General features: G+C 44.7%; 1 protein-coding gene across 1 annotated transcript in view; it reads right to left on the bottom strand.

Annotated features, from left to right (window-relative positions):
* Positions 1–25,197, bottom strand: part of PLXNA4 (plexin A4) — a 493,956-nt gene that overhangs the window by 13,906 nt on the left and 454,853 nt on the right. Inside the window, exons 25-30 of the mRNA XM_082068193.1 lie at positions 22,281–22,440; positions 15,271–15,374; positions 13,430–13,529; positions 11,324–11,514; positions 6,721–6,890; positions 4,030–4,242 (exon numbers count right to left, since the gene is read on the bottom strand). Of these exons, the coding sequence (XP_081924319.1) occupies positions 4,030–4,242; positions 6,721–6,890; positions 11,324–11,514; positions 13,430–13,529; positions 15,271–15,374; positions 22,281–22,440 (938 nt within the window). The remainder of the gene's footprint in view (positions 1–4,029; positions 4,243–6,720; positions 6,891–11,323; positions 11,515–13,429; positions 13,530–15,270; positions 15,375–22,280; positions 22,441–25,197) is intronic.

The following is a 25,197-nucleotide window of genomic DNA, read 5'->3' as shown; positions in this document are numbered from 1 at the left end:
TGGTGTACACAGCTTATAATCTTTATTATACTCAACTAGTCCAATTTGTCTTTCTTTCTGAAGTTAGCTGCAAAGTGGCCAACGGACATCACAAGGACTGCACTGGAAGAGACGATCTATTGAGTACAGAGTCCTGAAACCACAGGTTACAAAGTGATGTAGGTTAGATCCTGAATGGGTACAGACTATCCATTCTGCACCCTCCAAGCACACTCCCACGGCATATTCTGTTGAGCTTAAGACCTCAGCATCTAAAGTCTTATGTCATACAAATCATAGTTGCTTCAGGAAAAGGAAATAGATGAGATGATGGACCCAGGACCTGCGCACCAAGACGTAGGTCACGTAGTGTTTGTGCCCACGTTAACATAATTAACTGCAGATGTTGTAATTCTGAATTCCGCAAATCAGGTCACCTTAAACCGCTTTTATACCCAAACTTGGCAAGATAAAATTCAAAACAGTTGAATGGTCTTGATTGGGAGATTCTCAAGGTGTTAGGAATATTTGCATTGTCTCCATTGACTTTCCGTTTCTTTGAGGGGCTATTTTTAATGCATAATAAGCAGTCAAAAGGAGACCAAGTCCCTGCAGGGATAAGAAAAAAGCACCAATTCCTCTCCTTGCAGCACTGTCGGTATTTGAGGCGCTGGTGTGCAACGGAAAAACTCTTTGGCTTCTGCTTTTTGTGCTCTGCTCCTTTTTCGGTCTCCCTCATCCTTGCCTCCATGCCAGGCTTCAGTAGGGAAACATCGTATTGATTGCGATGCAGGCAATTAAATGGTGTTAATGAAGTTCAAACAAGTGTTATCATAAGCTTGGCAGCACGGAGAGAAATGAAAGGTCAGCCACAGCCCTTTGTCATCTTTTCAGTGTGGTGCTGAATGCTAATGAGACAGTCCCAATTAGAACAGGCTCCCCTTTGTATTGCTTGGGGATTGCATCAAATGCTCCCAAGTTCTCCAGATTTCTGGGCTCAAAGGAGACATTTGAAGTAAACTTGAAAAGATGCAGATCTGAAGCTGCTCTAATGTAAATTCAGCAAAGCCTATGGAGTTTTATTAACAGAAGTCAGATGAGAATCTGGTCTACCATTCCTGTTCTTTTTCTCTTTTTTTCAGTAGAGTCAGATAATGCTAATTGAAAAGCCTCCACCTTGTTTTAGAACTACAGTCTGAGTCTTCAACAAAAGCCAAATAGCCTGTCCCCTTTTCCTGGGTTAATACTTCTGCCTCATCTTCTGCCACAGGAAACCCAAGTTGTGACTGCACCTAGATACTTTTTAGATGTGCGTTTTCTTGGTGAAAGAACCTTGGATGCTGAACCTGGTTTTCTCAAAAGCCAGGACTTCTAAGTAGGTTTGTTTCAGCAGGCAGAGTCCACCTCTGCTTCCAACACAGTTAGAAAAAAAGATCTATTGAAATCAAACTCCCAGTTGACTACCATATGGAGGTAGACCATGGATCAGGACAGAATCTGTAGCTATTCCCTTCCCAATGTACATTCATGCTCTAAAGAGGTGGAAAACTAATTTTGAAAGGATTGGATGTATGTTCTTTCACCGATGCCTGTCTCTTCTGCCCAGGTCATTCCTTGCTTTGAATTTTGTGAGTCCTAAAGGCAAGATCCACACTGAGGAGCTGCAAAGGGATGACTTGGAGTAACCCACTCAGCTGCAACTTCAGCAGGACTGTTAAAAGGCAGGAGCCTGTCTTTCCTCCAGAGTGCCTTCAAATAGTGATACAATCTACCACTGCGTAATTGCCCTCTTATAAATTCCTGTTCTTCAAAGAAGTTCATTTGATTTCAGGTTGTTCTGATTTCCTCAACCACTTCTTCAACTCCCTGACTGAAAATCTTTTTATCTTATGATTTGCTCTTTGAAGAAGTTTAGTGGTCTTGAAGAATGCTGTCTCCAGCTGATGTTGACTGCAGAAATAGCTCCAACCAGTACTGGAAGCCATTGGAGTTGGAATAGCTCCGTTAAAGTACAGTTGCAGAATGAAAAAAAAAAGTAATTAATTTACTCAGAGTAGATTTGAAATTATATTCTATTCATCCTTGATATGTTTGCCTTTGATCTACCACAGCATCCAGGTGCCACTGCCTTGAGTCAGTGGAACTGACACGCAAAAATATAAGCAGGGCAGAGGCTCTAACCATATTCCAAAACCTGCAGCTTCCCCTTGGGCACCCGTTCAAGTTGTCAGACATCAGTGCAGATAACAACCCAGCACATGCTGGGCACAGAAATCCAGTGCTGTTTATTAGCTGCAGGAGGTGTTATGTACCTCGTTTGCAAACCCAATTGTTCAGGAAAACTTCCAGGGAAATGCAGTACCTATTGCTGAGGATCACTGGGCAATAGGATTTAGCTCTAAAAGGTTGTAAAGTGAAATCAATCTGTGGGAAAACAAAAAACAAACAAAAAAAAAATCCAAACAAACAAACAAAACCCAAAGAAACCAACCAACGAAAGAAAACAAACAAGCAAAAAAAAGGGTAATGGCAGCCTTCTGCTTATCCAGAAAAAAAAAAAAAGAAGGTGATGCATGAGGAAATACCTTGGTCTCCACCTACGTACTTCAGTTTGTCAAACAAATGTAGCATCTTCAAAGATTAAAAAAAAAAAAAAAGGTCATATGTAAACCAATATATTTGTTCACAGAAAACAACCAGCCACTACATGAGAGATTGTTAAAGCGTCGATAGAGTATCACACCTTTGCATCACTGTTTATGCAAACTTGATTTCTAAATGAATCTCAGACACCTCTTTCCCCCTATCCAGGTCAATCCTGCAATCAGCCTCAATACACACTAAGAAATTTGGACACAGTACCATAAGTAGGTCACAATTAAGCAAGGTAGCTCATAGGAGCCTTACAGGTTGCCTAGAAACAACATTTGCAGAAGTGTTTAACCACATCTAAAAATAATTGTCCAGACAAAGCAGAGACCAATGGAAGAATTATTGTAAAAAATGTCACCTCATGCTGACGAGGGGACAGAGCTCTTTGATCAGACATGCTCAACTTTTACAAAATGAGAGAAAACCATCCCCACCAAAGGTTTACAGTGCAGTGTGCCTGCAAGAACAGAAGTCTCGTATAACCTGCTTGACATGGTATCAATTTTAGACAGTGCCTATGAAGTCATCCAGACAAATCACTGCTTAAAACTGGATAGCATCGCACAGGAATGATCTGTAAGATAAACCCATCTTTGTATTTACAGAGTAGCAATCATTCTCCATCTGTGCAGTTCCCGAACCTGTCAATAAAGCCAAGCAAGCGTGGCGTATTGGAAAACAAAGCACAGATCAACTTCTGCAAGGCTTGCTCCAGCAGACGGGCTCCTGCTGCATGGAGTGCAAGATGTGCTACTTGCTTGTTCTGCAGAAAGTCTTAGAGAAACTGAAGTCCCTTGGTACTACATGAATAGTTGTCTTCATTGTGTTCCCTGCAGAGCACGTTTGGCAGACACCGACCTTTGGTTGAACAGTAAAACTGTGGTCTTGCAGATGTGGATAAAACACTTGGAGACAACTCTGACCTTTCAGAAGATACCTGCAGAGCTTCAGTCACCAGCCTGTCAATCTTACGGTGTCTCATTCAAAGCACAAAAGAGCCTCCAAGGAAAACTAGTGAACTCGAAATAACGGGAGATAATTGTATGTGTGGGGACTGTCGCAATGATGCTGAGAACAGCAAACCACTTCTGGTCTGTGTGGAAAGATTTTGAAACCCATGTACTTCACAGGGTTCAAAGACATCACCTCCCCTTCCTTTCTCCCTCTATCCCTTCTCAACAGTTTCTCCTCCAGAGAAACAATGATGGCAAACACTTTGAGTTCACACCTCTAATTAAATTTCCATCTCTGCTGCAAGGCACGTGTGAACAAGAGGCGAACACAGGCAAAAAAATCTACTGAAAGCAATACTGATGATGCCACTTGCCTCCATCTATGAAGCTGGGCCTCATTTTATCAATTGATAAAGTCATTCCTATTTCTAGAGCTAAAACTCACCTTTCCACCCAGTTCTTGTAGCTGGGAATGTCCTTGGCGTAAAGAAGCTTGTTGGAGGGTGAGTCTTTGCCCAGACGGTGCTCTGAGGTTGAACAGGAGTCCATGAAAGTCTGGGCCACTACAGAAAGGCAGGCGTCTGTGATGCTGTTCTTGTGGATGTCGAAGACGAACTGTGGGTTCTTGATCATGTTAACCCAGAACCGTAAGGGCAGGCTGAAAAAGGGGTGGAAGGGGTGGAAGAGGTGGGACAGTCAGTGCACGGTTCACAGACTTTGTTGTGTGTGGTTACAACAGTAACTGGTGGGTGAGAATCAAAGATCATGGTGAGGAGATAAGGATTCTGGGATAAGCTTTGACATACAATAAATTCCTCCCCTATAGGACTCCAGGGATGGCAGCGGAGTCACCTCAGGAGTAGCATTTGTCTCTGTTATCTTTACAAGCCAGATTTTGTCACTCTTAAGGTCAATGCCATCTTATTGAAGTTGCACATAAATTAATCAGAGTATAATTGAGGTGATGACAATGACTCCTAGCTTCTCTGTGTTAGGGTGTAATGTAAAGCTGTGCCTGTTGGCTGCTTCATCAGATGAGGATAGGCACCACGTCTGCAAAACTTAGGGTGAACACTTATTATTTGGGGACTTGACATGTACTGTCACACTACACAGCTTATGCCCAAGGACGTGTATGATCCCAGCACACTGGGCATGAACCAGTAACAGAGAAAAACCTATTGCCTCAAGGAAAGAAAGGGGCTGGAGAGCAAGTTTTGCAACCTTTGAAATGAAAATTTATCTGCTCTGACCAAGGAAATGTTATTTCAATTGCAATCCAAAGTAATTTTTCCCCTTGCTTTTTCTCAATAGAGCTGCTCATTTGTGAGATGCCCTGAGGTATCTACCTCCAGCCCTTGCCTGAAGCCTTTTTGTGTCAGGGCAAATGCATTTGTATGATCGTGGCCTAGGAGCTGAGATGTGTCACTGATCAGAAGTCAGACTCTTGTCTCTGCCAGGTAGACTGTTAAGTCTGCCTTCATTGCCTGCACCTTCTCATGAGGTTTTTCTTCAGCCTCACAAATTCAACTATTGTTCAGGATAAACTCCCCTGTTCCTAAGTTCCTTCCATTTGCTCATTATCATAGAATCACAGGATAATAGAATAGTTTATGTTGGAAAGGATCTTCAAAGCTCATCCAGTGCCACCCCTGCCATGAGCAGGGACATCTTCACCAGCTCAGGTTGCTCAGAGCCCTGTCCAGCCTGGCCAGGGATGTCTCCAGGGATGGTTCATCCACCACCCCCCTGGGCAACCTGGACTAGGATCTCACCACCCTCACTGTAAAAAATTTCTTCCCCATGTCTAGCCTGAATCTCTTCTCTTTTAGTTTAAAATCATTACCCTGTGTCCTATCATAATAGGCCCTTGGGACATGAAGTGGATGAGTGAGCTGTGCAGAACTTCTTCTGCGTGTGTTTGGATGCCAAACACAGCCGCGGTGAGGACAAGCAGAATGTGGATATATGTGTGCCTGAGTGTGCATAAGGATGTGGGGAGGGGCTGGGGGGACGATGTCCCTAGCAGGGAATAATGAAGCCCATGATGTGACTTTGAGTTAATTTAATCTGATTGAACAGATTTCTTCACACTGCCCCTTTTCTCACATACACACACTGTGCCTTCCCCCCTCCCCCCTTAAATAAACCTCCTGCTCATTTAGTCTGAGTGGCTGCAATCAGCCTTAGATTAGTGCCGCAGATAATGTTAATAATATGCTAATGTTTCATTAGCTGAAAGCCTCTTTGGTGCATGGGGTTTCTTTTTTTATGTCACTGCGCTGTGACGATCTGCCATCAGCATGGCTGGTAAAAGGAAAAAAAATGCATGAGCTGGGAGCCCCATGGCTCTCCTCTGCTGTTCCTTTTATAGTCCCTGTGTTTGCACAGGAGAAGGGGAGGGAGCAATTCCCCAGGGGACTCTTTCCAACAGGGAGACTCAGCGGAGAAGAGCCGCAAAGATCTTTTCTCTCCATCAATCCTGGCTTTTCCCTGCTGTCTCTTTACATGTATGAAGAGAGGCTGCTCCCTGGTAGCTGAAGCAGGGGGCTGATGTAAAACTTTGTCACTCACTCCAAAGGGGTGTCACATCCAGCTCCAGACCCTTTAAGTGCTAAATACCATTTAGGATGCTTCTCTGGCATCCAGCCACCTGCCCAGGAGGGTACAAGTCTCCTGTGGGTGCTGCACATACCCTGTAGATGTCTGGGATACCTTAAAATATCTCAGATGCCTATATGTGGGCAAACAAATGGAGCTCTAGCCCCTCTCTGGCTATAATGTAAGTTCGAACACCCAATCTAGATGAAGACGGTGGTGCTGAATGCTCTCCACATGCCTCCCCAGACACCCTTAGGGCCTGGGCACTATGGCAATGAAACAATTTACAATTTCTCCTCCTATATCCTCATAAGCTCACTTAGCAATATTGCCATCCCAGTGTAAAACAGGGAAAACTAGGACTTGTTTTGCCAAAGGACTCTGTCCTTGAGAGCATCCTTCAGATTCTGGGCACTTCTGAACCCCACACCAGGCTCCTCAGCTTCCCCAGCAACTAAATCCCAACCCTCATGTCCCTCTCCTCTCCTTCCAGCCCAGAACTTGGTGCCAGACTCCACTGGGGTGTTTCACTCACCAATTGCTCTTCCAAGTGTGCCGCACATGGGGGTCATGGATGTTGTGTTTGTCAGCCTGCTCGTCCAAGAAGTCGAACATGTACTTGATAGCCAGGGGAAGGGCACTGCCACGGTGAGCAGTGCTGAAGATGGTCTCAAAGAGGTCGTCTACAAACTTCTGGAGAGTGCCCTGTTGGGAGAATGAAGGAGAGAAGCATATGAGATGTCAACTAGCAAGAGGATATTGATTTTTGGTACCCCACAGAAAACAGAGCCTGTCTGTGAATCAGGCCCAGAAAGTGTAATTGAAAAGTGGGAACCAACCAATATCTATTAAACATCATATGAGTTAGAAATTAAATACGGTTGTCTTTAAACAGGCATGTGCATCTTTACAATATTCACTACATCTGGGTAGCAGTCAGATGGAATTGGTCAAGATACTACACATCCTTTCTGCTACTGGAAGTCCCACCCGTGATGGGATACCATGGTCCATCTCAGGTCCATGGTGCTGGAGAGGCCCATATACGTTCCAACTAAAATTTCTCTTCTGTGAGTCCTATCCTCAACTGCTTTAGTGCACATATGAGACAAAAAAACTAGCCATTTTCTATGCTGGCTTTCATCCAGGCCCAATTCTTAAGCTGGGAATAGAAGATAGATGGCTGTAGAGCAGAGCAGAAAGTGTCATTGAGACAAATGGAACAGGAGTGCCTGCAAAGAGATTGCTGTTTTATATGTGTGAGTAGCATAATAAATAACACAAACTTCATCTTTATCTCTTAGAGGCCTCCTCATTTTTTACTGCCCATTGATATGGGACTGAGGAAAATCCTAGAAGCAATGTATGGATGTGTCAGGTACTGCGCTGCAGACCTCAGTAATAGCCGCTGCAGAGACCACAGAGGCCTTCTTATGCTCCTCTGGCAGGAGAATCCAAGATCTTGCACTTGGAGAACCACAGAAACACAGAATGGTTGGGGTTAGAAGGGATCTCTGAAGATCATCCAGTCAAACCCATCTGCTAAAGCAGGTTCACCAGAGCAGATCACACAAGAATGTGTCTAGGTGGGTTTGAATGTCTCCAGAGAAGACGACTCTACAACCTCTCCAGGTCACCTGTTCCAGGGCTCTGGCACCTCAAAGGAAAGAAGTTTCTCCTCATATTTGGATGGAACCACCCCGGACAAGCCCATGAGGACAGTTGACCTTCAGCAAGAAGATGAAGAGCTGGAATATCAGAGTGTGACCAGACTTGGGGAAGAGGGCAGTTGAGGAGCTGTGATAACCAGATGAGCTGCAGGCTGGGTTTGGGGGTGAATCAGGCAAGATCCTGCTGAATGTAGAGGTCTAGTCCACATTGAACTTCCGTTCTGCACCCAAAGCTTCATAGGTGTTTATACATGAACAAACCATGCAGCTACTAAAACAACCAAAAAGCAATGAAATCTCCAACAAACATTTCCTGATGTGTAAAACTTCCTCAGATGAAAAAGAATTCTATCCTGTTTCTCTGCAGACCCAGGAAAGAAATTCTCCTTACTAGAAACGAAGCACCAGGTTCCACCAGAGTGGTTCAAGATTATATAGCACTAACAAATACTTAATTAGAAAACTGGTGTCTCTTGCTGATTCACCACTTGATTTATTCTTTGGGAAACAAACAGGCACCTTTGGCTCGTGTGAACTCCTACAGGGTGAATAAAGCCCTGCAGCACATGTCTGGCTCAGAAATGGCCCTGGAGGGGAAATCTTGTTGGTCTGAAAAGGAAGAGCTGCCCTAAGGTTCAGTTTTTGGAGAGAATTAGTTCTCTACATGCTCACCCACACAAATACAAAGAAAACCTTGGAGGCTTTTAGGCAAGAGACTCTAGGTCTCAGAGGTCAGGGTTTTACTAGAATAAAAATCATTGTCAGTTTAACAAACTATTCCCTGGGATTGTATTACTAGCAATTGCTCCTCTTTCCCTCCTTCAAATGATCATGATGAGGAAAGAAAATTGCTCACCCCAAGAGAGGAAATAATAAACCCCCAGCCTTCCTGCTCTCTCTATTGCTGTGCAACATTTGCAGCCTCTTTTTTCTTGTATACATGAAAAACAAAACAAAACAAAACAAAGAAAAACAAAACAAAACACAAACAAAAAATCCCAAACTACGAATGTTGAGTTTGTGATCCAGAACAGAAAGCAAAAATGATTCATTGCTGGGGCAAGGGACATATCCCCAGACAGTGTAAATCAGCACTGGACCAGTGCTTGCTGGTTTACACCAGCTGGGGCCCAAGCCCTGGGGAGCATCATTTTCTTTTTACATTGTGTGATCCATGAAAACATCTTCATTCCAGGGAGCTGGACGTGTACCAGGGGCTAAAGACAAAGCCACTTTATCTTCAAATCCCACTGCAATGTAGTGAGGCTGCAGGGAGAGTCAGACATCAGAGCAAAAATATGCTGAGGAACAAATGTGCAGATAAATTCTGGTAGGACTTCTGTATGTGATGGAGACCTGTCTGATGGGCAAACTCATATGACTTTTGCATAAACACGTTGAATTACTTTGTGCCTATTAACAGCTCAACAAGAAACGATGATAGTCCAGACTTCAGAGAAGGGAGGAAGATTGGGCTGTTTGATCACCACTTGGTTTAAACCTGCTCAAAGCAGGGTAAGATGACAACATGATCTGTCACACCTGAGCCACAGCTGCCCTGTGGTTTCCACTTCTGGAATGCATTGAGATAACTCTCACGTTACAGAGATCTGGACACAGAGATGCTCTGCACTGCAAGGGGACAGAAGAACCGCACAGGGAGCCTGGCTCTGATTATATTGTCTTCGTCCCCACCTGCCCTCCTCTCTGCTGGCGTGCAAAAGATCATTTCAGTCTCTTCATTAATGCAGACTTTTCCAAGGAGACAACCATCCACAGGGTGGAAGAGCAAATAAATGTAAACTCAGACAACTGCTTTTGTCCATGCTCCTGTAGAGCCTTTAGAAGAGAGTTAGGTGGAAGATAGGTCTTGGTCAGAGATGAAAGAAGGTGAAAGGCTTGAGAGAAGTGGCTGAGGGACCTAGGGGGGTCAGCCTGGAGAACAGAAGATTGAGGGGAGACCTCCTCGTTCTCTGTAACTGCCTGAAAGGAGGTTGTAGTATAGCAGGTGTTGGTCTCTTCTCCCAAATAACAAGTGATAGGAAGAGAGGAAATGGTCTCAGGTTGCACCAGGGGACAGTTGGTTGGATCTTGGTAAAATTTTTTTCCCAGAAAGGGTTGGCACAGGCTGCCCAGGGCAGTGGTGGAGTCACCATCCCTGGAGGGGTTGAACAGATGTGGGGATAAGGTTCTTATGGACATGGTTTAGTGTCAGAGGTGGGTTAACAGTTGGACTCGATGATCTTCAAGGTCTCTCCAACCAAAATTATTCTGTGGTTCTGTGACCTTTTGTCAACCCCAGAGAGAGTCAGTTGCAGCAAGAACCAGCCATCCCCTTCACAGGGAAGGGACAGAGTGATGATGAGTGACAGCGAGTTCTTTCTGTGCAGACAGTGGCAATTAAGCCACTTTCTCTGGCTGCCCCAGAGCCAAAGTCCACTGCAGTAAGTTTTAGACTTGCCAGCTTGAGTGATCTCCATTTGTACAGGTGTCCTCCCCACGATGCTGCAACCCCAATTCACTAAATACATACTGTCCCACCACAAAAGTTTTGCAGGCTCTGGCAGGCACCCATGTAGGAGTCTTGTTTCTGGCATTTTGGGGGAATTTGGATTAAGAAAATGTGATCTTGCCAGCTTCTCAATACAGTCTTTGCTCTCTATGCAGAGACTTCCCATGGGACAGCTATGATGTGTGAGATGTGTCTGGAGATTCAGTTCAGGATGTCCCTGCTCTGTCCTTGCCTGGCTTAATCTGTACTATTTCTTCAGAGACCCTGAGTTTTCCATATCTCACTGGGGATGGGCAACTAACTCTGCTCTCCTTGGAGCTGTCCACCTATTAACCCCTTGCTAAGTCATCAGCACAAGAGTTTTCACGGGCCCAGGGGAAAGGCAGAGAAGAAGGACTTGTACCACAAAATCCAGGGTTCTGTGGCATAGGAGCCCATTTCAGCATGTGAGCTGTGACGCATCCTTGGAACTTAACCTGGACACTTTTACTCCCTGGCTCTTAATTTACTCAATTTTTGTACAAGCTACAAACCAGTATAATCAACAACCCTGACACACACCTACCTCTGTGCTGACTTTCTCCACCAGTCTTGTGACCCTGCGTTTTTCATTCCTCATTGTTAAGTTCTTCTAGAATCAGAATGTCCTGAGTTGGAAGGGACCCACAAGGATCACCAAGTCCAACGCCTGTCCTTGCATGTGACAACTCCTCAGCTCATACCATGCGTCTGAGTGAAATTTAATTAATTGCTCACCAATGTCCCTTTTCTGACTCTACTTTCTGAATTCAAGCTTCTCCCCTCCATGCTTGGAGCACTCCTCTTTCTCTATTTTCCTTCTTTCTTTATCACTCTTTGGCATCCTTTGAGCAGTCTCTTATTTCTTGTAGGGAAGAAGTTCCACTGCAGCCTTTAAAAACCCATTTATCACCCTTTTCCCAATCCCAACCACATACCTTGGTGGCAAGTAGCCTTGTCAGGTAGATCTCAGAAACCATCTTGCTGCCTCGGTCACCCTCTTTTTGGTCACCATGTTCATGGTTCTTCACCAAATGCCACATCTTGACTCCACTCTCGAGGTCAGGGGTGATCATGGGGGTGCGGGAACGGAGGCTGTCAGGGCTGCCCGTGTAACGGATCATGTTTTCTGCAAAGAGAGACACATATGTTTCAGCCCTAGTAGCACTTGTGTTGGGATTAATGGGTTTCACCATGGAAATGTGCTAATGACGGGCCACCTAATGTAAGTTTTTCATGAGACAGGCAAAAAGATGACCTCTTCTGTCTGGGTTTGGTAGCAGGGACTTATCCCATTCAGTGTATAGAATGGATGCTCATACAGATCTGGGTATGAAGCTGAGACAGTCACAACTAGTGAGTCCACCCTGGGGTGAGGTTAGTTTGGGTCTCCAAAGTGAGGAAGCTGTAGCAATGCTGTGATGTCCCTGCTCTCACAAGCTCTGCATTTCCACATTAATATTAAATAAATTTCCATCAATCAATATGTAACAATAGGCAGCAATGGCATATTTCCAGATGAAATTAGTGTGAGACACGGAAGACCCCAGAGCATTTGTATGGGCCAGGCCTTATTGTCAAAGCATCATCCTATGACTGAGGGATTTGCTCAGCAAAGAAAAGGGATGTCAACCAAGCCAGACATGATGTCAAAATTTCCTCTCTAAAGACACCTTTAGCCTCAGAATTTCACCTCTCTTTGCCCCTGAGTGATGGCATGAGGCATTCCCCTCCCTGACCTTCCAGCAATGCTGTGGATATGGAGTCTTTTCCAACCATAATTAACAGAAGAGTGTTGCACCTTTCTGTAGCAAGATCTGAATCAGCCTCATTAATGCATTACTGATCTCTACATATTAATTATCAGATGGAATATCCTTTTTCTCTCTGGATGCTGTTTTCTTAATTGCAATTAACAGTCACTTCTGACCCACCACATCTTCTCCTCCCCCTGCATTCTTCCCCACTCCCTCGTCCCGAAAAATCAAATGGCAAAAGAATTAAAGAAATCCAACAGAAATTAACCCCCCTCAAGTCTTCCTTTTAAAAGGTCACTGTGTCTTTCAGTAATTGCAACAACATGGCAAAGAGGATGAATATTAATAAGGTCTGTTGGAATGCTTATGTCCTTGGAGAAAGAGGAAGGGGGCTCCTCCGGACATTGAGCAACTGTATTTTGCCTCAAGCTAAAGGGAGTAAGAAGGATCAGAAATGCTTTCATAAATTAAAAAATAACAATAAACTGGTAGGAGAGGGTTGCATCCAGGTTGGAGGGTGGTTTTGAAGCACTCTGGTTGCACATTAGAGAGGTCTTGCTTTGCCTTCCAGTATCACCATGGTGAGACACGTCCTGAGCTGCAATTCAGGGGGAAAGGTGTGTGAAGGTGCGAGTGAGGCTCACGAGATCTCTGGCTCTGCAGAAGAACTTCCACCTGGAATCTATTTCACAGCTGTCTCATTCTCGCTTCTCTCATGGGTAAAGTGGGAACAACAATCCACTGCTGATGTAAGACCTCAGTAAGACATTTTTATTATTATTCCAGGTGCAAATTCCTTTGGGATAATAAGACAGCTGGGTGGGACACACAAGACCCACACTGAGACACAACTGTAGACAGGATATGCCCTACATAGATTGTGGTTGTTTGTAGCCTCAGAGGCCTCTTATCTGTGCCACGGATTCATCTTCATGATAGACCGTGCTCCAAAGACTTTGGCCACCAGAATGACTGAGCCCATGCAGTGTCCTGTGCTTCCCCCTTGCCTCTAAGAGTGAGATTCAGTGATTTAAAATGTAGGCAGCTAATCTTATAGGGTCCTCCTTTTGTTAATGAGAGAGAAGTACTTCCTAAGAGCAACTCAACCACTCGGATCAGCAGCTTGGACCAGACACCAAGGTTTTAGATGGCTAAATCCTCTCCTCCTGTCATTCCTCAAGCAATCATATCAACCAGTCATTGTCTTTGCTGGTGTTCAGTGTCTTGTAGCCACCATGAAGTTTTGGATGTCTCCTTCTCAATCCACATCAGCAGACAGGTCCTTACCGTACTTGCTGGCTGAGGTCCGGGAGACCGTGGAGTTGTTGACTGCGTTGTAGGCAGTGACTTGCTTGGAGACTAAAGCTACCACAGATCCATCTGGCACCTGTAGAGAAAAAAAGGGACTTTGTCAATAAGCTTCTGAGAACTGGCTGAGGAGCACACCAAGGAGAACAGAGATTCGAGCAGCAGAAACTGAGCTGTAAACCAGTGTCATTGTAGGCGAGACAGTAGTTTTGTTCCAAAGCTTCAAATGCTTTCTTGAGGGGGTCTATTAATAAAAAAGGCACAAAAACTCTTGTTATACTGCTAGAAGCCTGGACCTGGGCAATAGGACAACTGATGACAAAGTAGACTCTGCTCCATCCAGGTCCTAACTCAAAATCCAGTGACAACAATGCGAGTCTTTGTATTAACCTCAGTAAAGCTGCCAGCAAGCTCTTCACAAGGAAGTTCTTATGCAGAACAGGAGCATGAGAAGAATAAAATGATCTGAGCTATTTCAAACATCGAAGATGGCATGTGCCGTAAGGATGATAAAACTGATGTGAAATTTTCTATTCCTTCCACCTAGCTGCAAGTGATATCTAGGTGCCTAGCTCAGATATGGTTATCTACCTTTTCCACCTTGATGGGTCCTGTTAAATTCTCCATACACATTCTCCTTCTTCCACGTGACAAATGAACTACTGGACCGAAGTGAGTACCACAACTGTGTCAGATTTGGAGTGCCTGTGCTCCAGGATGTCACAGAATAGCATTTCAATAGAAAACAAAGTTTTCTGAAACAAGCCAGACTTTCCAGTTCTATGGTGAGGCGATTCATGTGGGTCCTGTATCAGAAATGTTAACAAGCCGGTGGCTCAGAGGAGCAATATCAGAAATATATGTGATAAATAAGACATCATAAAAAGGAGATAGGTGGGAAAAAAAACCTGCTAAGAACGCCTAACTCTTGTCTATGTAATAATAATAATTAGCACTTGCATAGAGTTTTTCATCTTCAAAGCACTGCAGAGGCTAATTAAATAGGCCCTCAGCAATCACGGAAGGCAATAATTGGCTCTTTGTAGTTTTAACCCCACACTAGAGATGGGGAAACTGAGGCAACAGGAATATCAGTGTCTGTCCTAGCGTGTTCTGTGTCTGCCCTCGGGATAGCCAAAGTAAATTATGTAGAGTTCAGCACCCTGACAGCTGAGACCTGCTCTGCCCCAGCTCATCTATATGGCTGGGAGCTCATTGCCTGAAGCAAACAGCTGGAAAAGGCACGGAAGGGAAAGAAAATTATGCCTTTTTTTGTGTGTGAAATAAAATAGAAAACATCCCTGCTCCCCCTGAAAAACATGTTCTGGAGTCAGCCAGCAATGCTTAAGTCAATCTGAAGTGAAAAGTCTAGTTTCCTTTTCAAATTATTGCTTGCTGCCTCCTTAGGTCAGCTCTTAAATGAAAAGAAAATCTTGTTATGAAACATAGATAGAAAAGGTGTGATTGAGGAAATGACAAAATCGTCAGCATCAGATTAAACTTAATAAGGTTTGGATTTGGGGTTTTTTTTGGCAAGGAGAGAAAGGACTGGGGAAGCTTTTGACCCAAACTCCATTTTTTATGACATCTATCACTCGTGTAAGATATTTTTGGACTTCTTTAGCCCTCTCTTATGAATCTCAAGGTCATGCTGAGATGGATGTCAACAGGATGGATATGCTCAAAACAAGGGATCTGCCCAGTTATTGCCCACTCAATTGTTGTTTACTTCTGCATCTCAGAGAATAACACTTTGCCCTTCTTCTTTTCACTTTCTTAGCTGATCTACCTTCTACCTACCCATCGTCTCCCACAGTTACCTGGTAGTGTGCCAGGGTGTTGAGTCTCTTCCAGTCATTCTCTATCTTGGTTGTGATGTCTTCATCCTGAAGGATCATCCTTGCCCCACTTGCTTGCCGCCACTCTGCAAGGAGAAGAGGGACACTGAACTCTGCTGTTCAAAGCCTCTGAGATAGGGGACAGAGCCTTGGTAGTCCCTGTGCCCATGACCCATGTGGTCAAACACACGCAGGCTGCATCCATGTAGCAGCACATCAGCCATTGCCACAACCCTCTGTCAGATGCCTCCAACCACATACAACATATGGATGCACAAATGTCCGGAGCCCATGAGAGAGGGAAAGGGAGGATAGGTGAATCATGAAAGGTTCAAGGAGGTGGTTCAGGAAAGCAAAAGTCAGAGACATATGGTAAAGTGCAGAGATGAGACCTTGGTTATACACACTGGTTTCTTCACCCTTGATAAGATGATTTTGCTGTCACAAAACAACTTTTGCACAGGAAACACCCACCCCTTTAAAAACAGAAATCAGAACACAGAGAAGTTGCCTATAGAGATAAGAAGTCCAAGGCTGGTGCATAGCTGCACACAATGGTGAGCTCTATACAGAGAAATAATGCACAGAATCATAGAATCGTAGAATCACAAAATAGTTTGGGTTGGAAGGGACCTTCAAAGCTCACCCAGTCCAACCCCTGCCATGAGCAGGGACATCTTAACATGGCCGTTTCCAAGCCCAACCTGTCCTTGTATATGTTAGCCATCACCATGGGTCAGGGGTAATTGAATGTCACTCGCGTCAGCGATATAAATTAGTGCCCGCTTCTCTTTAGCAGCATGGACACAGCCTTTATCAATACCTGAGATTTGTCTAACTGCCAAGACCTAGACACAGACAGGGCTCTCCTGGGCAGACCAGTGTCTTCTTCAGCACTGCACTAAACCCTGTACTGGGCTCAGGTTTTCTTCATTGCTGCTCACTCAACGCTTCTTGACACTCAAATTACAAAGTCAATCCCAAATCAGGAAGCCCTTTGCTTTGGGCACAGCAGAGGTACACCAGGGAGAAGATCCAGAGACAGAAGCAACACCTTGCTCCATGGAGCACTTAATCTACTAGCCTTCAGCAACGTGTCTGTGTGCAGAAGGGCTTTATTTTTGGTCCGCATCCAGTTCTCCAGCCTCTGTCTCGAAATGATGAATGCTCCTCTCCTTCTGCAGGACCAGAGCACCCCATCACTTCCTAGGGTATCACCTTTTCCTCAAATCTTGAAGAGTGCTTTCCCCACAGAGAACTCACAGACTTGCCTATAGGTGAGGAACACGAGAACAAAACTGAAAGGAGGGAAACGTAGTATCACTTGGTGACATCAGAGAAAACTGTGGCTTAACCACAGACAACCTGGACCACCCAAAGGTTCCCTTTTGGTTGTCGTGTCTCAATCACATACGGTTTAGCCAGAGCCATAGCAGAAAGTCTATTCACTTGAGAGAGTTAATTAAAATGAACTCTGGGATATGGAGGCATCACCTGCCACCCCTGCTTATTTTTACTAATATAAAAATGCAAGGACCGTTGCAAATTTCTTTCGGTTTCAGCAGTTTTCTTATCACATAATTAAAATGTATTGGGAAAGCCGCCCTTGCCTTTATTATTCATTTAAATCAGCAGGAAGAGGTCAGCTGCTGTGTTTATTGCTGGATGTTACTTTGGCTGGAGATACTCGGAGTGTAAGCAAAGGTTATCTTGGATGAGCACTGATCCTGAACTGCTCATCATTTACTCCAGCTCACCAGATCCTCACCTACATTATCTTTGTGATATCCAAGGGTGATGGTCTGTTCATTCCCACCTGGACCACATTCCTAGAAGCTAACTGGTCACAGATACTGCTTGGAAAAACACAAAATGCTGAAATTCATGCTGGGCTGGGAAATAGTGTTCTTATGATGTGCCCCACAGAGTGCCTAAGCCAGTTCTGCTGTCACAGAGTGTGTATTTCATGCGCCTTTCTCATGGTCTCTTGGGGACGGTGTCTCTTTGACCTCTTTCCTTCAGGGCTCTAGATGTTCCTATGGTCTTCCTCTCCCCTGACTTATCTTTGAGGAGGTACACACACTTATGTGGCGTTTTGGGAGGGGTGCACAGGTTCTCAATGTTGCACTTAGCTCTGATATGAGGGGTAGGCACAGCTTTCCGCATTTTCTGCTTTATTTGTATTCAAGGGCTAGACGAGGTCCTCAGACCAGCACAAGCTTTTGCTCTGCTCCTGGGGAGCTGGTGACACTGTGGGATATCCCCTCAAGCCCTTTGTGCTTCTGCATAGGCACAGGGGTTTACCAAGCCCTTCCTCTTAGAATCATAGAATAGTTTTGGTTGGAAGGGACTCATATAGTCCATCCCCTCTGCCATGAGCAGGGACATCTTCACCCAGCTCAGGTTGCTTAGAGCCCCAGCCTGGCCTGGGATGTCTCCAGGAATGGGGCATCCACCACCTCTTGGCCTTCCTGCAGAAAAGGGCCATGCAAGGAAGAGGAAGGGCCAGTCTGACTCTGTACAAGACCCAATCCTGTGCAAGACCAAGGGAAAAAACAACCTCCAGGGCAGGTTCAGAGCATCTGGCTTTGCTTTTGCAGCCCGTTTGCCCCGACCAAACACAAATCACTTCATCTGAGCAATGAAAGGCAAAGGACCCCCAGTTGTGCACCCCCAGCTCTTCCTAGTCTCAGAGGAGCACTGCATGGTCCCCTTCTCCACGAGTGCCAGCTGAGGTGGTCACACACCGATCTACAAGGAAATGCAATGTCTGCGAGCAAGGGAATGGGAAGGGAGAGTGCAGAGGAGGAGAAGGTGACCCTGACATCCATTTTCACAGCATTAAGTGAAAACTCTTAGCTTTGTCCTCGCTGGCAGCACCCTGTCCCCTCTCTCATAAGATCTGTGCACTCCTCTGCGAGCTGGCACAAAGAAGAGACATACTCCAATCCAATTTGTTACACTTCCACCTTCCAGAGAGAGGGGGAGCGAGGTAAAAAATCCCATTATCTTTATCAAGCCTTCCAATCTGGAGCAGTGGTAAATGCAAACTCAGGAGACAGCTGCTGTGAAGCCTTTATATTTCATTCAGCAGATAGTGTATCTTTTTATTGCACACAGGAATTACTTCTTTTTTTTCTTTTTCTCTCTCTTTTTTTTTTTTTAAGAAACAACCTTTCTGTTCATCTTGACTGGGGAAAAGGAAATTCCAGGGGCCTTTGACAAAGAGGTGTTGCTTTGAGCTGTAGCAATACTGGCTAGGGAATGACTCTATGGGGAACTGGGAGATGGGTAGATGTCCTCCTACATCTCAAAATCTACAGAAAACATTACACCTCTCTTGTGCCTTCTCCGTGATCCATGTCACCCTGAAGATGCCCATTAAATAAAGGAGAAAAGTGGAGCAGAGGGAACATTTTTATGGGCAACTGAAATAACCAGGTGGATGGAAGACTTGCCAGCTCACTCCAGGTGCCGTCATCTGAGCTACTCATCATCAATTACCCCATCGTGTACAGGCACTTCTAGGTCATGATGCTTACAACCCATTTCAGTCAACTCTATGCCACACACTGTGCTGCCCACGCTTCTCCTAAAGACCCAACTGTCCCATGAAGGGGTGGGAAATGTTTTGTGTTTGACTCTGCATGTGGCACAAATGCACGTGGCTTACACAGGTTCACTGCCTATTTCATGATCATTTGTGCTCATGAAGGATTAGTCTGAAGAGCTAGAGGGCTATTTTTAGTCCTATGAGTATTTTTTCGCTTCCCAATAATTTCCATGAGAGAGACAGATATTGGCACAGAAAACAGGAGAATAAACCTTTTGTCTGTATGCTGAAGGCATCAGTATAACCAGATGGGTAGGAAGCAAAAATGGGTAAATGTCTAGTATGTAATGACCTCTAGGAAGCGAGAAGAAACTCAGCTCTGCTTCTGAGGTGGAGAAAGGACTGTCATGGTTGGGGAAAGAAAAATAATATCAGAATGCATAAAAGGACGATGACCGGGAAATATTTCATCCTCAATATGCAAGTTGTCTGCCTTACTGTACATATACTAGAGTTAGAACCAGTTTAAATGGCTTCTAAAGCTTGAACCCCCCACCCCAGAACTTCACCGTGGGTGAGGCAGCAGAATCTTGCCCTGATGTGTTCCACAATGAGCCTGAGAGAGCATCCCTGGGTGCAAGGCAATTAACCGAGCAGCTCTCGTCCCCTCAGCAGTCCATTTCAAAAAGCAGTCGAAACACAGGGAAGAGTGAATACCTCAGCATGAAGTCGAATCCCTGTTTTGTGATCCTCACACCCTAATGCTCTCCCAAAGATGGAGCATTTTATTTATGGTGGGGGCTGTAAAAAATAATAATAACAAAAATAGCCACTGAAGAAAGAAGCCTTTACTCAGAGGGCTGCAATTCAGGTTTTGGACTAGAATGTAACCTCAGGGTGTCCAAAATAAGTGCTTTCAGCTGACAGCCCCCTCCATGAGTTGTCTGGGTAACTGCAAAACATTATGACATTTGCGACACATACAAGTCACTCTGCCTGCAGCTACCCTGCGTTTAACAACTCCAAATAACTCATTAGCTTGTTTGCTTTCTTCCACACGAGCAATCTGGCCTTAGTATGGACAGAAAGCCCAGAAAATTGTGATGGTAATAGAAAATGGTGTTGCTGCTTAGAAAACCATCCATTTCAAGGCCAGATTACAATCATCTGCTCTGACCTAGAGTTTTGCATGGACTGGCGGGGCTGATCCAGCTGCCTTTGTGGTTCTGAGTGTTCAGCCTGGGCCAGGTTGATCCTGAGAGCTCTGTGCTGCTTTTTGAAAGCCAGCAGTGTTTTTTGCTCTCTCCTTGCTGGCTTCACTGTCACTGAAGGATGCCAGGTGCCAACAAACATCTTTTCCTGCAAAGGGGTTGGGCTGGAGCTTTGAATATCCTCTTGTTTCTGCTTCACCCATTGCAGCCCTGCTCCTTCCACCTTGTTAGCTGCTGTGCTAAAGGAGCCTGCAACTATATTGCTGCTAGCAAGACTCTTTTACTAGATTATGGGGGATTTTGTGTTTTATTTTGTGTTTTTTTTGCCCAACTGCATCGTCAGTGCTATTAACCAAACATCTGCTCATTAAGTATTCTCCTGTCAGCATGGACAAGGCTGTATTTTGAGGGGTGCACACATTCATAAATGCTTTCTGGGACTTGTTGGTCCTCAACATCACTCAGCAGGTCAATATTTCTTAAAACAGCAGCAGAGCTGGATGGAAAATTGTCAGGCTCCAGCTGGGACCCTGCACACACATTTCTGTATCTGTCAGTTGTCAGAGCCATGGTAAAATCTGCGGACTCCAGTTTATCCCTCATATTTGCAACATTCAGGTAAAATTCCTGCCTCCTAGTACGTATGCATCGCTCACCCCCATAGGAGAAAAACTACATTGTGCTCATACCCAGTCTGAGATCCAAACGTAATGGGCTCTGTGGCTGCCATCCAGCATCAAATAAGTAAAAAGATCACAGAATCAGGAAACTCCACTCCTCCAGTCTACCGTGCCCTGGCATCCTGCCCTGCCAGCCCCGTGCTCCCCTGTCACTCATCATTCCCCTGCCGACTCACAGCAGCTCCAAAATCATCTTGGGTCCTTTCTTGATGATGTGTATGATCTTCTCTTTATTGCTGCTGGTTTTGGCAGATTGTTGCATTATTCTAACTGCCTTTCATGAGCAGGAATCTTGTTGCAGTTTCTGTCAGGAATCTCTTCCTCCCCTACACATACACACATGCATATAGACTCTTAACTTTAATCCCTGACCTATCTTTCCTGCCTCTATTGCTGCTGTGAATTGTTTCTTGGAGTCAGTCCGTTCCTTCTCCTCTTCGTTCCTCTTCTGCATTGCTGGGTTTTATAGACTCCATCATTTTCCATTCAAGCCTCTTTCACTGAAGGTCAGTGAGGGGAAATCCTGGCAGAGACAGCTACAATACAGTCCCCTGCTGCCTATCACAGACATCAGCAATGCCCTGAGCAGTTTTTTCTACATTCTTTCACAGTAGCCTCCAGCTGCTGTGTCGCATCTGCCTCTGGACCCCAACTTCAGACATCTCACTCTTTAGAGCATCCTTCCTCCTGATTTTGGGCAGAGACAGATTTTGGTCTCAGAGACATCAGGTTGTACACCTCCCTGTATGCCCCATAGATCAAAAACACAACTGCCTAGAAATGCAAGTGAAGCTGGTGCACATCTTTCCACCCTCCAAACAGAGCAATGGAGGAAGCAGCAAACCATAGAGAAAAAAAGAAACCAATAATACATTAACAGAAGGACTAATCTTTCCTTAAGACCTTCTAGACCTCTGCAGAAAGGAAACCTCAGAGCAGCAGCTCCCAGACCTGCTGTTGGTGCTGGCAGGAGAGGGAAGCAGTCAGGGGTGCAATGGATGCAGCCACTGAACAGAGAATGTTTAATCCCCTTACACATGCCCATACAATGAGTAATTAATACTGCTTGAGCTGTGACTATCTCATCAAGAAGGTATGTATAATCCGAACCACCAATATTCAGAGAAGAGCTGGGAATAAACCTCTGCAGCCTGAACATGGCTGACAACACCACCTTGGGCATTCAGGGCTCTTTTTCCAGCGGTCTTTGGCAGGAAAGTGAGAATAGCCCCCATCATGCCCTTTCCATACCCTTGTCCAAGCTGTATTCTGTGAACAGATAAAGCAGGGTGGCTACTGGTCTTTTTAAGTCCTCATGGACAAAGATTTCATAAGGCAGGAGAATATGCATCACTTTAATCATTCACTTCTTCCCTCCCACCATCACTGCTGCTCTGCCTTGCACAAGCACCAAGGGTACATCCAGTCTGGATACATGGCACTTGCTTCAAGAAATGGTGTCTAGATCATGTTTAGTTGTCTTGCATCTCCCAGCTCCCCTCTCCCCCCTGTCCAGGGACAATCAGGGCCCCTTGTGCACTCACATACCCAAATCCATATCAGCAGCTTTGGGTCGGTGGGAACAGGGCACGTTCTTGAAGATGGCATCGAGGATCTTCTCCTTGACCTGCGTGATGGTGTCACAGTTCAGGATCTTCACCGGGATCTCAGGGCTGTTCACATTGTCGGGGTTCACACAGCTCAGGACCTACGAGAGATGCAGTTGAGACACACTGTGCACTTTACAGCAGCCACGGGGACCCTGTGGCTACCCATATGCAGTCACCTTCTCGCAGGTCCCTGTCTCCTACAAGCCAGAGGGATCTAGAATGTAATAAGGTGGAAAATGTGTACTGAGAGTATTCCCTTCTTTGAGAGGGTACGTAGATATGGTTTCACACAAGGGGGTTGCATCCATCCATGCCTATGCTCCTCTCAACCCCTGTGCCCAGTGAATGAAAGGTAACTCAGGATTTGGCCCTCAGCTGAGTGATTTGGGCTCCAATGTTGCAGCCAATGACAGTGAAGGTTTTACTGAACTTGTACCTCACGCCACTTATGTCTGTGAAGTGAAACTTCTATACTTGTGGGAACAGCCCCTTATATTTGAGTCTCATTTCCTTGGTTATCTTTGCTATATTAATAAAAGAAAGCCCATGAGTATCAGCTCAGGCTCTGGCATTTTCAGTAAAAATGTTGACCAGACAATGATCATTGACACACTCTTTTCATAGAAACAATAAAAAATGCAATCAAGCCTAATGCTGTTTGGAGCTGAACTGATATTCAAAAGGTTCTCCAGAACTTTTCTTGGCCTCTGATTCATTCCCCACTCCCTGGAGAGCTGGTAAGGTGACCTAATTCAATAGTGGCCTCCTAACATTGCCACCTGACTTCCACAATTCAGGTAAAAGTGTTTTTCAATCGCTCAAAGTCAAGTTTGCCCATCTTCTGCACAGCACAGGACTGACCAAGACCCTTCTCAGAAGTATGTTATCAATTTTAAACCAAGACTTCTTAAAAAAAAATAAAAAAGAAATACAAAACAACAGCAGCAACAAAACCTTTCACATGTAGAACAAGAAAATTGACCCAACTAGAGAGGCCTCTCATTTCTCAGAAGGTGAATATAATTTTATCCAAAGATTCTGTCCAGGAGTAAATGCAAAGCATACGGGGTAGTGAAGGAGAGAGATGCCTTAAACACATACACATGGTGGTTAACAGCCATCTGCCCACTATTTCTTGGCCATTTCTATGTTGAACATTCTGCTTTCTTCTGGTTACAGGAGTGTGAAGTCTATAAACTTTTATAAACTTAACACACCTTTGAACTTGGAAGGAGTGTTCAGCAATGCTTCTGGCTATATATATGGTCATTAAATGTTCCTGTACTACTTTTACAAGTGCAGACATGTTAGTTTTGATGCCTTAGACAAATGCTACCTTGACTGTAAATTTTCTTCTCTGGTCCACAATAGGCACTGGACTCGCTATCACTTTTTTTTTTAAGCTACTAAGATGTAGTGGGATCTCAAAATGGCTTGAAACTGGGTGTAATCATATCAGTATAATTATATATTGGCTCTCCAGGCTCCCTTTGGTGCTGTCATGCTCAACTAAGAGGGACTTGTGAATATATTGCTTACAAAGAGCTCTGTGATCTTTCTGGATGAAAGAGGAGATGTAAATATGAGATATTGATTAGATCATAATGCTATTATTTATATGTCACTTCCAGGAGTATTGAAGAAGCATCAATTTAGATAATAATAACGGCACAGATTTACAGTTCTGTGGCATCTTTCATCTCACAGGATCACAGAACTAAACATAAAAAGCACTGTTGAAATGCATCCAGTGTTGAGGTTATTAGTTGTCCTCCTCCCATTGCCCATCTGTAGGGAAATGAAGCAGTGATGACAGATTAGGACAGTTCTTTTGAGAGTGCTATGGGGGTCACACATGGTTCTGGAGACCCAGTTACTCTTTAGGTTTATCTCTCAGTGACCCAAGCTGATGCCAGTCAGACCAGGATGTGTGGTGTGACTTATCTCTGATGCAAACACCTGGGCTTCAGTTCAGTTCCCCACATGAAGACACTTAGTGGTCTTTAAAATAATCTGGGCTACCCTGCCAGACATCTAGCTACTGATTCAGAATAGCCAATATCTCTTGTAGATGCTGATCAGTGCCCACCACAACACTACCCATCATGCAGTTCTGGAATTCTCACTAGAAGAAAGACATATAATCCTAAAATCATTTGGGTTGGAAGGGAACTTCAAAGGACATTAAGGTGCTGGAGCAAATTCAGAGAAAGGCGACATAGCTGGTGAAGGGTCTGGAGCACAAGTCTTATGAGAGGTGGAGGGAGTTCTAGGAAAAACTTATTAATGCAAAGGGCTGTCGGGCATTGGAAAAGGCTGCCCAGGGCAGTGGTGGAGTCACCATCCCTGGAGGGATTTAAAAGACACATAGATGAGATTCTTAGGGACATGGGTTAGTGATGGACTTGGCAGTGTTGGATTAATGGTTGGAATCAGTGATCTTGAGGGTCTTTTCCAACCAAAATGATTCTATGCAGTGTGGACCACCACCCAAATGGAAGCTGACAAAGGTGATGTGCTCTTATAACTTCATTGCCCTTGAATTTCATAGGATGCCAACTTCGGAAGATGGCCGAAAAGCTCTGCCTGGATGAGCCAGAATCATTCATGTCCTGACTCAAGTAGTCATTGCTCTCTTTTCTGGATCAGCTGGAAGAAGAAGTAGCAGGGAAAGCAATATCTCAAAGGGCTGTGCAGAGATTGTTTGCTCTTAGTGGTCTCTAGCATAAATGGGAGCTGCTGGTGCTACCTGTAAACTCCAGAACTCCAGTGTGTTCATTTCAACAACAGTCAAGAGGCTTCTTTCATTATTTTAGGGAATTCGACCATTTCTTATAGAAATCAATGCTCTCCCC

The sequence above is a fragment of the Streptopelia decaocto genome (genome assembly GCF_964273445.1).
Source record: "Streptopelia decaocto genome assembly, chromosome: 1".
Classification (NCBI taxonomy): Eukaryota; Metazoa; Chordata; class Aves; order Columbiformes; family Columbidae; genus Streptopelia; species Streptopelia decaocto.
The sequence above is the reverse complement of the archived record's forward strand: the minus strand, read 5'-3'. Positions and strand labels throughout refer to the sequence as shown.